The 17,286-nt window shown below is 39.2% G+C and overlaps 1 protein-coding gene across 1 annotated transcript; it reads right to left on the reverse strand.

The window, feature by feature from the left end:
* Nucleotides 1-2,030: 2,030 nt before the first annotated feature.
* Nucleotides 2,031-16,953, reverse strand: LOC127775867 (alpha-glucan water dikinase, chloroplastic). Its single transcript, XM_052302178.1, has 33 exons — nt 16,850-16,953; nt 12,908-13,126; nt 12,781-12,822; nt 12,555-12,664; nt 12,335-12,413; nt 12,165-12,256; nt 11,908-12,082; nt 11,382-11,609; nt 10,968-11,303; nt 10,784-10,891; nt 10,587-10,685; nt 10,373-10,507; nt 9,682-9,773; nt 9,465-9,599; nt 9,065-9,227; nt 8,887-8,976; nt 8,616-8,801; nt 7,607-7,669; nt 7,468-7,530; nt 7,324-7,383; nt 6,956-7,108; nt 6,752-6,835; nt 5,756-5,932; nt 5,575-5,681; nt 5,295-5,508; nt 5,105-5,208; nt 4,305-4,440; nt 4,050-4,175; nt 3,574-3,684; nt 3,300-3,398; nt 2,733-2,999; nt 2,544-2,659; nt 2,031-2,462 (listed from the first exon to the last, which is right to left on the reverse strand). The coding sequence occupies exons 1-33, from the start codon at nt 16,943-16,945 to the stop codon at nt 2,258-2,260; spliced, it is 4,470 nt and encodes a 1,489-aa protein (XP_052158138.1). The 5' UTR covers nt 16,946-16,953; the 3' UTR covers nt 2,031-2,257.
* Between the last annotated feature and the right edge of the window lie 333 nt (nt 16,954-17,286).

Here is a 17,286-nt window from a genome sequence, read left to right on the forward strand (position 1 = left end):
AAATATCAGCTAGCCCTGCATGCCGCCTGCTCATGCGGATGGACCCGCGACCTCCTTCCCCCTGCTAATGCGCGTCAGTATCATCTGGTCTCTGAACAAAAATGGAGAGAGTAAAACTTATCTCTAGATTGAGGCCTGCGAAATCAGCATGGTTTGTTAGTTGTTACGGCCGCCAATCCACACTTGAGTGGAGTCTCGACCTGCTACCGCCCACGCACCGCATGTCGCGCTGCCACTATATATGCTGCGCTGCCGCCACCCTAGCATCATCTCAATTTGCTTGTGCTGCTCGATCTCGATATCTATCAAATCGATCGATCGGAACGAGAAAAAGGGGAGCAGATTATGGAGGAGAACTAACCAAAATTTTGTCATCTAAACACATGCGGCTCCCTAAATAAATTCTGTTTCTAAGCAACATGCACAAGTGACCATGTCAATCTGGTTGAGCTGATGGCCTGATGCCCAACAAAATAACTAGGTTGTCTATTTAACTAAATGTCCGATACAGTTCCAATTTCCAAAATAAAAAAAAACACCATCTGAACTCAAGCAAAATTGTTTGCTGCATTAGTAGAGAGATGAGCAAGAAAGGACAATTCACCAGGGATTTAGTAGTTTGTTGGACGAACAGTTTGATGTGATGGAACAATCAGTACACATGTAAGAATATGCCTATAAATTTAAATGCTGGATTTGCATGCATACATCTCAAATTAGATGAATGCATGTGTTTAGATGAAAAAAATATTGGTATAAAAAATCTCCAATGGAGCAATGGATATGGAACTAATAAATAGCAGGGTTCAAAATTCCGGGATGAAATTTACGACATTTTGGTTCTATTAGACCCCGATATGATATTATTACATCCGAAATTTTTATTTTTTTCAATTTTTTTTGTAAATTTGGCAATATTTTGTTCAAATTTTGTTCAAAAATTTAAATAATTTTAGTACATTGGTACCCCTGAGACAAACGTTGAAAACAAAAGATTGAACCCTGATAAATAGTGCCTCAAACAGTTTGAATGACAGTGTATGCTTCGTTAGAAACTCGAACAACTATTGGTACCTGTATCTTCTGCACCAATTAGTGTTGGAATTAATGGATGGGTCTTAGCCCATTCGAAAATTAATTCTACGATGGCATGTATCGGGAGACCTTCATATATGATCAGAAATGTTGATGCTACGTACCTATGTATTTGTTCTCGTCCTCAAAGAGTGCATGGCTTCTCACAGGCCCATTACAAACAACTGTACCCTTTTCCAGTGAAACCTCTCCCAAAGCCTCTGCCACTAGCATCACCGTTCCTTGAACTATTAATTCCTCATCAACACCTTGTATGCCTCATTCAGCAGTAGGGTGTAGTCATGCATGACCCTGAAAATTCAAGTGCGAATTTCACGTTTAAACTCCACAAGAAAGAACAAAATAAGCTTGATATCGATAAAGGTATAACATTTCTATCCGGGCTTCCAAGAAACTAAAAACTGAACCCTGTAGCTAGCAACACCAAAATCGAAGTAGATGCGGATGCGGATGGACGACACACCTTGTAGCCAGCAATATCAGGATATGGTGTCGTTTCTGGAGCTTCCTGTAAGCCTCCTTGATCTCCTGAGGCGTTGAATTAACCGTCACTCCCAGCACTTGGTAGTAGTCCTCCCTGGCTTTTCCCCTTTAGAGCTGCAGCACCTGATGATGCTCTTTGGTCTGTACTTAATTGGTCTAATCAGTTCATACTGAACTGATCCATTCCTGAGCTGCATGCGATAATATTGAGTGGAAGAACAGAGGCTGAAGAATCCCACCATTTGTGTCTTTCAGTATTTGGTTCCAGTCGACTGGGGATAGCTCTCTTCAAATATTTGCTTCAGATATCTCCATGTAGCTGTCCATTTCAGAGAACATATATTTATAAGAACTTTCTGATACTTTTCAACTTCTTGGCTTTATTTAAAGGGATAGGACCAAAAGCAAGCAGACCACTGATATTTACATTATCATTGCAGACGCAAAATCCAGTTGATCAAAATAACCTTTAATGGTTTTCAGTAGCCTAGGAGGCTTATTTATGATCATAGTCAGATTACACTTATTGGCGATAAAATAAGCCCTATAAATTAGTGTATTGTGAGTATGCAAGCAAATAATAAAAAAAAGGGCGTAACGTGTTATACATGTCCCACGGCCCGTATATCTTACTCTACAACATTGCCTGATTGACTTGGCTGTAAAATATACATATAGATTACATCTGTGGTCTTGTCTGTACTACGTATAGCTTCCCTTCCTTCACTGCACCCTCAACATCCTGTGGGGACCCATAAAGCTCCTCAATGGCATGACCAGCCCGTGCAATGCTCGAGAGGATAGATTTTTGGAATCCCTGATCTGTAATGAGGGGGTCGGTGGTGTAGTCGAGTATGACTTCATCTTCCTCATCCATAGGGACACTGAAACAAGCAGTCAGCTTAGTTGTAATGCCAAATAAATTCTTGAGCGAACTACAAAAATTATGATGGACTTTCACTAACCTATCATACAGTCCTGCTCCAGCATACCCTTCTAAATCCTCACCGTTGGAATCTGAACGAAAGATGATTGATCTCTTTATGAAGAGACCAATTGGCTTGCTTGGGAAACCCAGTACCTATCAAATGGAATGCATTTAGCTCAGGTAGACCTTAACATACAATTTCAAGTGGTAATAAGAAATCTTTTACCTTGGGAGAGTCAAGGTCGTTTTTCTTACATACAAAGCTCATGGCGCGACCAGGATAGGCTCCTACAAGTGTTTCTCCAAGCCCTTTCACCACTTCAGCATATATCTCAGACGAATCTCCCGATGATGGGTTAGTAGTATGAATGACAAAGGCATAGTCTGCGTTGACAATTTCTTGTACAAGTACAGCCATGGAAAGGTAGTCATGATCAAGCTTCACCTTACGAGTGCTAAAATATGCTCTTTCATTCCATTTTGACGCCCAAACCTAAATACAATAAAGTTAGATATCTGATGACCACTTTTAGAAAGGGCTTCTTTAACATTCGTATTTTACGATTAATAACTCTCCCTACCCATAACAAATCCAGGTGCCATTTGTGGTGTCAAATGATCCCATGAATATATTATGAGAAAATGTACTCTATGCAAAGAAGCTAAAGTTATATGCAAAGAAGTCCAATTCCAGTATTTAAACTGGTAAAACGTATTCTAAAGAGCTAAAAGAAAGAACTAAGAGAGATATATGTCTGGATCTATCTCCGGTATGAATGGTAGGACAGCAGACCTTTTTAATTGCCATCCATGCTTGCTCCCAACGTTGGTCACCTTCATCTCCAGGCCAGGGCATTCCAGAGCCTAGCATCTTCTCCTTCAGTTCCTTGATCTGGTAAAGAAAAGAAATAAGCCTTGTTCTTCCAAACAGAAAATTTAAACAAAGTAAAGATTTAGGTTTTTGATTGGAACAAATGCAAACAAGAGTTTATGTTCTATTTTTTCTATTGAAATATGCGGAGATGGAGAATACTTAATCAGCTTTATGTTGCGCTATAATATCTTACCAGTTGAGTAGGAGCAGTTAAATTGAGAACAGTTTTCCGTATTTCGCCTAGAGCACTAAAATCATCTTGAGCAAGTTTTCCCTTCAGCATTTGTATGGTTTGCGCGACTTCCTGCCAATAAAGAAAAAACAATCAACTGTCTCAAAAATCATTACATATTCAACGTGTCATTGTAAACCAGCTAATTTAGTTGATGTAATGCAATGAGCTAGACCTACCGGCTTCTGAAGATGCTACTAAAGGATCAATAAATAATTGCCTGCTAGAAACTTATCTGGGTTTTGCATACAAAAGAGACCTTTGGAATGCAGAAAATGTCGTTTGATAGAAACATAAAAAGAACTTTGGTTGAGAATATCAAACTGTACTTTTTTTTTTTATTTTTGTAAGTATATGTTGATCTTGAAGAATAAACAGGCTCATCACACAATCACAAGCTCCTGTCAGTATTTAATGTTCACAAAAAAATTGCCAACCTTATTGATTTCATCAGACAAAACCTTCTCAAAGGTCCCAAATGGAATTGCAACTGATGTAGGGACACCAACCCATGAGGGTACTTTTCCTTTGAGGTATGCTACGTTGCGAGACTTGGCCCCAACCTGACAATGAATAGTGAAGCTAGCTCAAGGTCAAAGGTAATGGGAAAAAGAATAACAACAGCTAATGCGGCAAAGTCTTAATTCAAAAAGAAGTCGATTAATATAACGGAGTATAATTGTTTTATTTACCATTTCCTCAGAGAATTCTTCTGCTGATATTGCATATTTTCCAAGAAACTTCTTCTTGACTAATGACACAGATGGCACTGCCTGGCCAGCTTCTGCATTTAGAGAACCTGATTGCAGTTCACTCTCTGGAATCTCCCTATCAAATGGTAGATACTGGAATGTAAACATTTGATGGACAATTAAGCAAAGCTGTGCATTATCAAGAAAAAAACACTAAAAAACTAAGCTATTAAAAACTGGTTGACTTGACTAACTGAAATCACCACATGGTGATAGTAAAGGGACTTAAGCTGCTGGTTATCTATGGGCCTGTTTGGGGGAGCTTAAGATTCGGAGAAGCAGTTGGTTGGTAGCCAGCTTCTGAGAATCTGGAAAAGCTAGGTTTTCCAGCTTCTGGCTTCTAGTTCATTTTCTGGATTCTACAACTACAGCTTCTCAGAATCTGGACCAAAAGCTAGACTGTTTAGGGGAGCTGCTGATTCTGGGAGAAGCTGCAGAAGCTAAAAGCTCACCCAAACAGGCCCTATATAACTGAAGATTTTATTAACCCTGTAAACCAAATCTTACTGGCCATTGTTATGGTATTGAAACTGTCCTTCAAAAAACAACTACCAGTAGTTCCCAAGAGATTTAATTATCCTCACCCTAACCGGAACTTAAGGTATTAAATAAAAACGATCTAGTCTCATAGAAGAAACCTCTGAAAAAAATAAGTTACTAGCATGATGAAATCCGTAGCATAGCTCACACATCATCAGATATATCATATATGTAATTCACAGAACAATAACAAGAATTACCTATAGGTGATATCTGCAGAAGTAGGTTTGAAGGAAAACACTTTCCCATCATGTCCTTGGAGTTCAGACAAGGTGTTAGGATCAAAGCATGTTGCAAATAAAACCTTCAAAAAGAAAAGATAGTCAATGTTACATCAATAAAAAAGACGAATCTTATTAAAGATTGCACATAACTGTGAACTGGGAAAACCTTGCAATTCCTTGCTCGGACTGATACATGGGAGAGAACATCTGGCATATCAGGTGTAATAACACCAACAACTCCATCTGGTATTTCTTCCTCTCCCTTGACACTCTTTGCCACAAGGATAGTTGGTTTATCATAGGATTTGTTTTGAACAGCAAGCAATTCATCAACCACTACAATGTAACCTGATACTTCAACTGGGCTTATAACCTGCCAACTGTTAGGCAATAAATGTCAGGCACAAGGTAAAGAATACAATGATAATCAAGAATTTGCAGTTTACCTTCCAAGCTGTGCAACATTCCTAAGAACAGGATCAATCCGATTCAGAAGAGCAGACAGGGTAGCAGCTGATCCACCACGAATAATTTCTTCTGTAAAGATATTAACCTGCCAAAAATGATACTTAAGACTAGTTCCTAAGTGTCTGGATAGAAAAATAGCTGAAGTTCCTAAGCACTTACTGCCCATTGGTCAATGTTAAGTAACGAGCCAAGATATTCAGCTGAGGGCTGCATCAAATTATAGTATTGTTCTCCCTTGCTTGCAAGGGCAAGTCTGGTTCTGTCCAGAAATGCTTTAGCATAGAGAGCCCATTGGTTGTTTTTCTGTTTAGCCATTTCCAAGGCTTGATTCCATCCCTTCATGACACATACTAGGTTAGTTTGCATTTTAAAAGTTTGTAATGCATAAATCACAAATAGTTCAAATAAAAAAGTTTCTTTTAAAAAACTAGTTATAATCACTCCAGTCCATAAAGAAAGACACTTTTGCATTATATGCCACTCAACCATAGGCATCTTTGTAATGCGAAGATTGGCTACATGAAAATGCTACAACTTCAGCTCCTTTTAACTTTGTCATTTCAGACAGCCACCATTACCAACAAGCACCTTTAACAATTATTTGTTTGAATGTATAACTTAATAAAATTATTAAACATACAACGACATTAATGTTTTTATGGCAAATCTAGTAGTATCATCCACATGACAAATCCAAATAATTTTGTGCGAAAAAGAGATTAGAAAATTAAACTGATGACTGCATACATTCCAGTAAAACATCTAAAACAAGAACGTCGGTACCATATCCATACTTCCATAGTATCATTAACAGTGACTTTCATAATATTATTTTAAAAAATGTTTCTAATTATAAACCAAAACTGATGGTCAAAGTTATATACTGAAGACAGTCGATTCATTCTTTTTTTTTAATTATTTCAGGGAAAAAGAAAACTCAGGACAACAGCCAAACTAATTGCTACATGGAAAAAAGGATAACAAGCACAGATGAACAGCAATATGACAAATATTCTCAGCAGCTGTCTGATATACATAAATAGTTATGTTGTGCTCTGCCACTATTCGTATCTTTGATTAGGAAAATGGAACAACTAAGGTAAATTTCTCTAAACAATTGTGTACATAACATGGAAAAAAACAGAACAGTTGTACCTTTAAGCAATATAGGATATCTTCATTGTCGTCGGTGGATAAAGCAAGATTTTCAAGGACAAGACTGATGAAGTACATAATTTTCTGGATTAGATAAAACAGGAACATGACTTAATACATTTGAATCGTCAAAAAGACAAGATACAATGTGAGAACAAACACATGCCATAATGTAACCTATAGCAACATCCTGTGTTAACCAACCTCTGGTTCTACATTATTGAGCTCCTCATATGATCTTTCAACTGCTGTCCTGAAAGTAGAATCAAGAGCAATGTCTAAAAAGATAAGATCCTTCATGCGTTCAGGAGAGCCAAGGAGCAAAGGGTGTAGTTCAGCTCGAGCCTCCAATAACCCCTGCAAGGTAGCATTTCAACATTGGCAACAAAGGATGCATATGGAAGTTGCAAAGACCAGATGGATTAGGCAGGTCAGCTATCAGTCATTTATAAGAAATCTAAGTATTGTCTTGTAATTTTGTTTTTCTTTATTTTTTTAGATAATGGAACGGAGGTAAACCCCTGGACAAGGCACCAAATATTGCAAACATGCCTGGGTTTAGTATTGCTCACCTCAAGAAGTGGTTCTGCTGATTTATCCTCAACATGGTCAAGTACAAATTCAAGCAATTTCTGTTGAAGTAATGAATATTATGAGCTTTTAATTATGATAAATGTGTTTTTTTTAAAAAAAAAAAGAAGGCAAGGATGTTTTACAGGAAATCCAGATGGCAAACCCTTCACTGGATTAATCTGAACACCAACCATGAAACCTTCACCCTGTATCCCAAAGAAACAATTACATCATATATAACCAAATGAAACTTTCACAGTATAACAGACATGAGAATGGTACCTCTGATTTGTATCCCATGCAAGTTGCTATAGCAGATTCAAGATCAGCACCAGAATGCACTGCCTAAGAAAACAGAAGTAGAAATGTACAATACTATTGAATCAAAGTATAATTATGAAAATGACAAATTTTCTAATTAGAAGACCAAGACAATATACTTGCAATACAGATCTAGCGGCACCATTTAATTGTTGGTCAAAACATACAAATGAATCTTGCAATCTTAGAATGAAATACAAATCTAGTGGTACCTTTTTATATCACTAAATGTATATATAATTAGCCTAATTATTGGTCAAACTTACAAAGTTTGAATCTTGGAATGTGTACGCCTGGTAAATTTGGTTGGATGGAGTAGTTTGATGTTAACACTTGCCTTTTATTAACAATGCTAGTAATAGGGGTGCTGGATAATGGAGACGATTCAAGAGAATGATTGGTAAACTATATGAAACGTAGAAACTATAGTGTGATATTTTTGTTTCATTTCCTTAAGATTCCCATACATGAAGGCAAAGAGATAAATTTCTATTCCTGCCGCAATTCCCTAAAATAATAATAGAAATGGGATTTCACTGGAGATGTCAATTATGCAGATTTTACTCTTAAGGAGCATGTTACCATTCGCAGTGATTGTATCAGGGTACCCTCCATCTAAAACGGACCAAAGCGAAACATTATCAATTAAGCAAAAAAGAAACATAAAGTTAGGTTTAGCTTGACCAGAGTCTCTTAATATCAGGACAAGCTCAGTACCAACGAGAGCAATCTAGCCTTTATCCTAATCTTTCGACCCTTATTCAGCACATATGGGACATAATAACATGTACTGTTACCAGAGAATGCCACCTTTCAGCATATGTGATTAGCAGTATATTGTTTAGGGTAGATCTTGTAATATTTCTTAACTACAAAGCAAAATAAGGCCTTTGCAAAAGCAAAAATTTACGTAAAATCGTAAAGATACTGCATAGATATCTCAATTATCTACGCCAGATGTTTGACATACCTTGAGGCTTCTCATATAATTGCCCAAGTCACGGAGTAAGCCATCTTTCTGTTCACTCCTGAAATTTGGCTCTGAATGAATCGGTCGATCATAGCTCAATAGACGCTCTTTTGTTATACCATCTTTTTTCAAGGTGTCCCAGTAAACACCAATATCAAAATCACTCTTGATATAATCAAGTAGGGCCTACCCATGAAGAGACACAAGTCCATAAATATCAAAACCCCAATGCTGAAATCTGTATGGCATTAAATATCTGCATGTCAATTACCTGGCAGATCACTACATCATCTGGGCTTGTATTGTTGTGCAGTTTCTGGTGCCACTCCTCCATCATTCCACCTTTGCAGTCATTATTTCTCTACAATACCAACCAACTAGTATTTATTGTTGTATAGTTCAAGTTGATCAACAAACAAGTTGATATTCACCTAGGAACATTAATTTACCTGGATTACTAATATCTCATCACGAATGCGTTGACCAACATCACCTTCACCTCCCCGACCAACAGCAGACATTATCATTCTTAAGATCTCCTGATATTGTGGGTAAGTTCTGTACATATTCTCAAGATCATCTGTAAACCTATCTTGTGCTTTGCTTATCTCACTGCATAGTTGTAGATCATTATGGATGTTAAAGAAGATGCAACGAAGTCATGTTTGTGTGATATGCAAATAGAATAGGTTCAGTCTGCTAAACAGCATTCTATTTTTTTTCCTGTTATGCTTTATTAGGACTAGAAGGTTTTTATTCCCATCACAAGAAAAAAGTACTTATGTAGTTAATTTGATTTCTTTTTGCACAGAGAGAAAATTCACTGAAGAATATGAAACAAGTATCTACCGTGGCTTCACATTGTAGTTCTTGTTCCATATTAGTTGCCTTGTAGCCATGAACCTAATCCAAACAAAAATGCCAATAATACCCAATAATCCATTATCTCTTGCTTGGTCAACTAGATCTGCTGCAATATTGAATCTGTAGAGGAATAAAGGTAGTTCAGGGATTTTTTTAACACACAGAACAAGTCATACAAGTAATAGATATTGTGTCACCTGACCTGTGCATAAGAGATCGTTGGGCATCTTCCTCTAGATCTGCTATTCTTTCAAGCAAGGCCTTAGCAGTGCCTTTACCAGCATCACCAGTATCCTTTAATTACGAATATATTCAACAGTTTATTAGTAAGTGATTTTTACCACAATTATTTAGATATTCTTATTTGCCACTGAAAATTTTTAAGGCCTTGTTTGGTTACATCTGGATTCAATCCGGGCCGGGAATGAGAAGTATAGTAACAAATTTATGATAGATGTAATAAGAGACCGGGATTTATTCCAGACCGGGAACCAATTTACTCATGATAGGGACAACAAAACATTCAGATTAGTTCCACACCTCTTGACTAGTGGATTGATTCCCGGTCTCTTATTGTCCATATCATGAGTAAATTAGTTCCCAGCCCGGAATAAATCCCGGTCTCTCATTGTATCTATATAAATTTCTTACTATACTTGTCATTCCCGGTCCGGATTGAATCCGGGCATAACCGAACAAGGCCTAAGTCATCTCTTACATGCCGCTAATTGACATATATCAGTGAGGAAATGAGTGGAAAATAAGGGATATAGCAAATATTCAGTGGCATATGAGGAATTTATCCTTAAAACATATCGTAAAAAAAGTTATCCTTAAAACAAAGGGAAAAAAGTTTCATGGTTGCTATGCAAAAAGTGGACAGAAGCAATTGCCTTTGTATTTTTTGCAACTTTGGTGCTGAAATCCAAGTAAAAGTCAGAGCCATTATTTTTCATCCATGTTTCACCAGACCGGAGAACAAAGGGCATCCGCTTGTATCCACCATCGTCAAGCTCAATCTCAACAACCTGGAAATGGGGAAGTACTTAGATGACAGGAAATGTAAAAGACAATGGAAAATAATAGGCTGATAAAAATTATCCATACCTGACAATGCAGACCATTCAATTCATATTCACTGAATGAAGTTTCACATGCCTTGTCTAGCAATGATGAACCAGATGGCAATATGCTTGAGGGAGGTGCCTTCACAGTTACAAAGCACCCCATCAGTACAGGCCCACATTGTCTATTTCAGATGATGAGTTCATAGCTTTAGGAGTTGCAAACATGTTTGTTTTTACCTGCCACTCTCCATTCTCTTTTGACAACGCCCAGTGAAGTATAAGTGGCTCCATATAGTTTGTTGCCAAGTGAACTTTGGTTTTTCCTAGAGCAACGGTGGTAATTCCCTTAAAAACAGTTAAGCCAGATTAGATTGGTGGATGCAAGGTTTGTGAATATGAAATGTCAGTCAAGAATCCTAACCAGTATCTCCTTGTCACCGAACTTGAAAAGCTTTCTGCTTAGAACCTCACAGTTATCCTGCTCCTGTAATGACTTTGTGAAGAGATCCAGAACAGTGGGTTGTTTAGGAGTCTCTACTTGCGCTTCCATAACAGTAGGCTTGTGTTTTTTAAGTAGTTGCACAATATCTCGTTTTTTCCGCTGAATTCTTTCCACAGAAAAGTATTTTTTGTCCTTCAGCTGCTTGGAAACTTTTGTCTCAATGTTCCCTTTCAAAATTTTGTTCCTCAACTGCTCAACTGAGGTCCCCTTATCCAACTCAGACTGCAGTTCCTTCCTTGCTTCCTCAAACTCGACCTGGCAAAAACAAAATATAAATCTTCATAAAGAGTCACCTTAGCAAAAGCTTGTTGAGCTGATAATTTAGAGTAGTACCAGTTGCTTCTCTGGGGCATAATTTGGCTTGCCTGCTTTCTCCCACCTTATGTAAGCCTGGACTTGTACAAGTTCCTCTGGGACTTTAGTAGTCACAGTGCTTTCAGATCCAGGAGCATTACTATCAGTTGCCTCAGGTGTCTTTGTCAGTTTCGCTCGTAGCTTCTCCAAAGAAACACCCTTGTTTAATTCCTCTATCAACTCAGTTCGTGCTGCTTCATACTCCTCCTAGAGAAAACCACAGAAATAATGAGTTAGTCCATTGAGTTGTATAAGGCAAACCAAAACTAGTACTATCTCTGTTTTTCAATATATGACGCCATTGAATTTTTACATCATGTTTGACCATTCATCTTATTTAAAAAATTGAAGTAAATATCTTTTTTTTTGTTGTGGCTTGATTTATCACTAAGAAACCTTAAGCAATATTTATATTTTTAAGATTTGCACAAAACTTTTGAATAAAACGAATGGTCAAAGTTTATAATAAAAGTCAACGTGACATATATTAAAAAACAGGACATGCCTTCTCTTGCTCAGGTGTATATGACTGCTTTCCCTTTCTTTCCCACCGAAGATATGATTGTATCTGCACAAGATCCTCTGGAACCACAGTAGAAGAAGTAGCAGTAGATGTACCCTGCCCTTGATATTGGCTCGCTTGTAGCTGAATTTGGAAATTCTGGCCATTGTTTTTGTACCTGTCCAAAGTAGAGTGTTGTTATTTGATATCTTCTGCATTCCAAGAAACAGGGTAGGATGGGTAACCCAAAAAGAACTGACCAATTATTCCGTGCCTCATCAAATATGAGGAACTCAATGGCTTGCACTGCAGGATCATCTATCTCAATTTTCAGCGTGGAGTTATCACCTGACTGAAATTCGAGACAGGAATAGAAATTACTAACCATGTGCACTTACATTGCAAGACAGATCCGTCATGCAAGACTGACCTTTATAAAAGGCGTCCTAAGAGCCCTGTTCTTGTACACTGTCGTGCCATCTGGTTTCCGGGATGGTAGGAGCCATTCTCTAAGTACAGTCAAAAAGCTTTGTTAGGGATTACCAAGCCTTAAATCGAAAATATACAAAACATGTAACACAGAAGCATATATTGATATTGGGCATGCACGCACGCACTAGTCATCAACAGGGACAGAAGATAAGTCTCACCCTCTATCCGGGCGAAGGGCGCCCCAATGCAGTATCAGGGAGCCGCTGGTGTTAGTTGCCTCTAGATTGATCTCCGCCACCGAACCCTGCGGTGCTGGGTTCAATGTCACCTGTGTTTGCAAAAATTTATGCAGCATATGCTCCATTAAAACGAACAAAAATCACATCAAATTGGTCGATCCAGGTGAACCCGCCCCCCACAAAATGCATGGTAGATCAGCAGCACCTTAAGCTCGGAGTTGGCATCCAGGGTGAACCTTCCGACAAGCTGCAAACAAACAGAAGCATAGAGAGAGAGTGAGTCACACCGTCGAACACGTGGCGGGCACGATAGAGCGAGAAAAAGCGCGTACGCCCGGGGAGGCGCGGCCGGTGGAAGCGGCGATGGCGCGAGGGGCGAGGAGGCTCCGACGGGAGACGGCGAGGGTGGTGGTGGCCGCGGGGAGGCGGCGGCCGCGGCGGAGAGCCGCCGGCGGGAGCAGCGCCGGCAAGGGCGAGGCGGGGCGCGCGTGGACGCCGAGGCCGAGCGCGCACCGCTCGGCCGCAGCAGCTGCCGCGGAGAATCCGCTCATCTGCACGAATATCAAACAGCTCGATCGTAAGGGCAGTATGGGATGGATGGATGGATGGATTCGGCTTCCGGGATCCGGATGGATATCTCTCCTTCCTATATCGAAAATAAACAAAAACGAAAACGCTTAAAAAAACGAAAACGTCCGGTGCACCGAGAAATATCGGACGCTCCATCTCATATAGTGGGTCCACCTTTTTCTCTTCACCGGTCAATCTATCATCGCTCTCTCAGCCATTCATTTTCCCCTCTTCTCTTCTCTCCCTGTAACCGCGCTAGGGTGTGTTTGGTTGTGAGGAGCTTTTAAGTAGGGATTAATAATTTAGAGCGATAAAACTATTAAATATTTTGTTTGGTTAGTACGAAATATTGGCTCTTTTGAAAAACTTATTTATAAATTAGCCCGCGTAAAAAACTTAAACCAAAAATAAGCCGTGTGCTCAGTGCTAGAGTGTTTGGTGCTAACACCTGCCAGGGTGGCGGCCCAGCATTCCCCTGGCCTACGTGGCAAGGACCTCAGCTCCAAATGACTTGGCGTTGGAATGGCAGACCTCAGTGCCATTTTTTCTGGCACTGGGTTCAGCACTTAGCAACTTACACCTGGACTACTTTAGATCCGCGATCTCAGCGTCAGCCGTAATGACGTTGAGCTTAGCTATCTCAACGCCATTTACACTAGCACTGAGGTTCGGCACTCCGCTCGCAGCTTTGCTTCCCTGGCTCCTCGATCTCAGCACTAGCCATAATGGCGCTGAGCTTAGGCATCTCAGCACAATTTACGCTAGCGCTGATATGGCCCCCCAGGGCAACTCTCACCTGCACTCCCCCCTAATTTCAATATCCATCAACCGGACGAACCCTAGTCGTGAGCGGGGAAAAGAGAAGCAGGGCTGGGCCGGGGTGGCTTGGCCAGGAAATTCCTCCTTTACATTACCTAAACAAATCTAAGCCATCTGATTTCATTTAAGATCTAGTCTTCAACTAAACTCCCTGTTAATTCCCACCGCCTCTATAAAATAAGAAAATGGGACTAAAAACCAAAATCTCATGTTATTCTCACCATCAATTTCTTGATCTAAACTTCCAATCATCTTTCCTTAAGTTGCCAAATAAGATGTGAGGCAAATCGCGACGGCAAGCATGAGAAGTGCATCTCGCTCTCTGCCGTGCCATCGGGATGCATTAGGTTGGTCTCCATCATCGTCGGCGCCTCGCCGTTGTCATCTTTCGCTTGACTTCAACCATGCCAAGCTTAGGGACGCCGCATCCGAGGGGCACTAACCATGATGAGATCGGAGCAACTCGGCCTTTGCTTCCTCGACAGTGCCGCGGTGAGCTTGGCCTCCTCAATCTTCATCAACAACGACAGCAGGAAGGATGGTGTATGCAGAGTGGATGCTTCATGGTGTGCAGGTAAGCAAAAAGTTGCCAGCGCGGCATCTCGGCGCTAATACAGTGGCCTACCGCCGAAGAGGAGGAAGACATAGATATATGTATTTTTCTTTTCCTTTTTGCTTTTTCATGTTTGAATTGGCATATTTAGATCTTTCATTACTTTAGAATAAAATGTTGCACGGGTATATTTCGGTGTTTCGTATTTTTCAAAAGGATTCACAGCGTACGAGCATTAAACTATTTTTATAAAATAAATGTTGTAACATACTAGCATTATGCTAGTATTTTAAAATATAATAAGTACTCCCTCCATCCCAAAATAACTTAGGGCCTGTTTGGGGAGCTTTAGATTCTGAGAAGCAGCTGTTTGGTAGCCAGCTTATGAGAATCTGGAAAAGCTTTGAAACCTAGCTTCTCCAGCTTCTGTCTTCTTAGTTCAATTTTCAGAATCTGTAACTACAGATTCTCAGAAGCTGTAGACCGTTTAGGGCAGCTTCTAGCAGAAGCAGCTTTTGGGAAAAGCTACAGCTGGGAGAAGCTCCCCCAAAAAGGGCCTTAATTTAGGATGGGATGTGAGGGTAGATTTCAGGTGATGTTTGGATCCAGGGACTTAACTTTAGTCCCTATATTTAGACACTAATTTAGAATATTAAATATAGACTACTTACAAAACTAATTACATAAATGAAAGCTAATTCGCGAGACAATTTTTTAAGCCTAATTAATCCATAATTGGAGAATGTTTACTGTAGCATTACATAGACTAATCATGGATTAATTAGGCTTAATAGATCCGTCTCGTGAATTAGTCTAAGATTATGAATGGGTTTTATTAATAGTCTACGTTTAATATTTATAATTAGTGTCTAAATATTCGATGTGATAGAGATTGAAAAGTTTTAGTCTCATGATCTAAGTTATTTTGGTACAGAGGGAGTAATTGAACATTACTCATTTTAAGGCGAACAGAAGGCAAAACAAAAGTGTCACGAGATCCAAGCGGCTGAGGCTGAGGTGTCCTGATTGGGATCTTGAGCGCGAATGAGAGGACAGCGCGTTGATTCCATCATGTGACTGACAGTGAGATGGAGTACAGGCTAACACTGCTGCTTATGGGTGCATGGAGAGGAGAGTATTAGAGCGACACGTGCCGAGCGCGTGGAACCGTTAAAGGCTGCATTTGTACTGCTACTAGCTAATTCTATCAGGTTTATTGTTCTCAGAAGAAATTAGGAGTATACATGTGAAAATCATGTCAACTTTCTTGTTTTCAAAAACAAATTACAGTCAAAATGGTTATCAAATGAGCAAGCGTGTGCAATCTGAAACTTGGAAGACCCATCATCTTAACAAAGTAAATGTTTTTTTTTTGAAACAAACAGAGCAAATGTTTACTCTTTTGTTCTGTAAAATAAAAGTCGATCTACTCACAAATACTACTGCACTAGCTGGGGCAGGTTGGGACAGCCAAACGTGTAGCGGTGGATCCAATTTTGGAAGCCCATATAAAAATGAGTAAATTGGAACCATGCTATTTGAATTTTGTAAAGTTTGAGATATGCTATCGATATCTCAATGACATATAGAATCCACATGAGTCAATGACATAGGTCAGAATGGCATATCTTAAATTTTATAAAATTATAATGATATGGTTCTAATTTTCCCTATAAAAATAGCTACAGTGAGCGCGGCTTCCCTCATTCATATGATAAACAAACAAAATTGATGGACCGTTCACGTCTGTCCGTTGGGGTCATCATTTGCGGTCGATGTTCCCAATGCGTACTAAAATGACAAAGCATAGTACTACTGTAGAATAACAGAGAAAAAATGACGAAAATATCACCTGCTGATGTGCAAAATAACCTTCATGGCTGCAATATAAGTAGGATTAAATGGTTTTGGGAGAAAACCTTTTTCCCATTGAGAGGGACTGATATTGCAGTGAATCATTTTTAAAGAAAATAGCCATACACGTGCGTCCTCCATCCTAAAATATATAGTAAACTAGTACTGAATTATACACCCTTAACCTAAGTCAGGCTCATAATACTAGGTTGTCCTGAATAATTGCTACTCCTTCTGTCTTAAAATATAACAAATTTTAGCATTTAGGATTTGTCCCAAAATATGACAACTTCTCCATTAACATTACTTTCCCAACCCTCCACCATTCAATTTTTCCACCTACCTCTACTTCTTAACCAATTACAACATCTACCTATTTAATTTTACCTATATTTTTAATAACCGTGTCCAGCTCTAAAACTTTTTATATTTTGGAACAAAGGTTGTATATCTGTAGATAGAGGGAGTTCTGACGTACCTGATCAATTATTGCTACTGAAGCAGTACTGGGACTTGTATGCTGAATATGCAGACTCAGAATTCTCTTCAGCTCAGATAATTTTGAGCATAGCATCTAAGAGCCTGAAATATATATATATATATGTGAAATTTCGGCCATATCCGTATGTGGAGTAGTACTGATCTCTTTGTCACGATTCAATCTAGTGGTAAGATCGACGACCCAATTCCTTGTGGAGCAATCAATTAAGTGTGAAGGATTAGTGTACACGGTTGCCAACTGATGTAAAGGCACTTTATTAGAGTTCAGAGTGTGATTGACTTGATGAGTTACGTTGAAGAGACAAATATATAAAGCCAGAAAGACAGCAAGGCATCCACATGCTTATCCCGTCCTAAAGAAGAAAAGAACGGAGAGATGGTGAAGATTTGAGCATGAAAACCGTGATAATAAAC

The sequence above is a fragment of the Oryza glaberrima genome, chromosome 6, assembly GCF_000147395.1.
Source record: "Oryza glaberrima chromosome 6, OglaRS2, whole genome shotgun sequence".
NCBI lineage: Eukaryota > Viridiplantae > Streptophyta > Magnoliopsida > Poales > Poaceae > Oryza > Oryza glaberrima.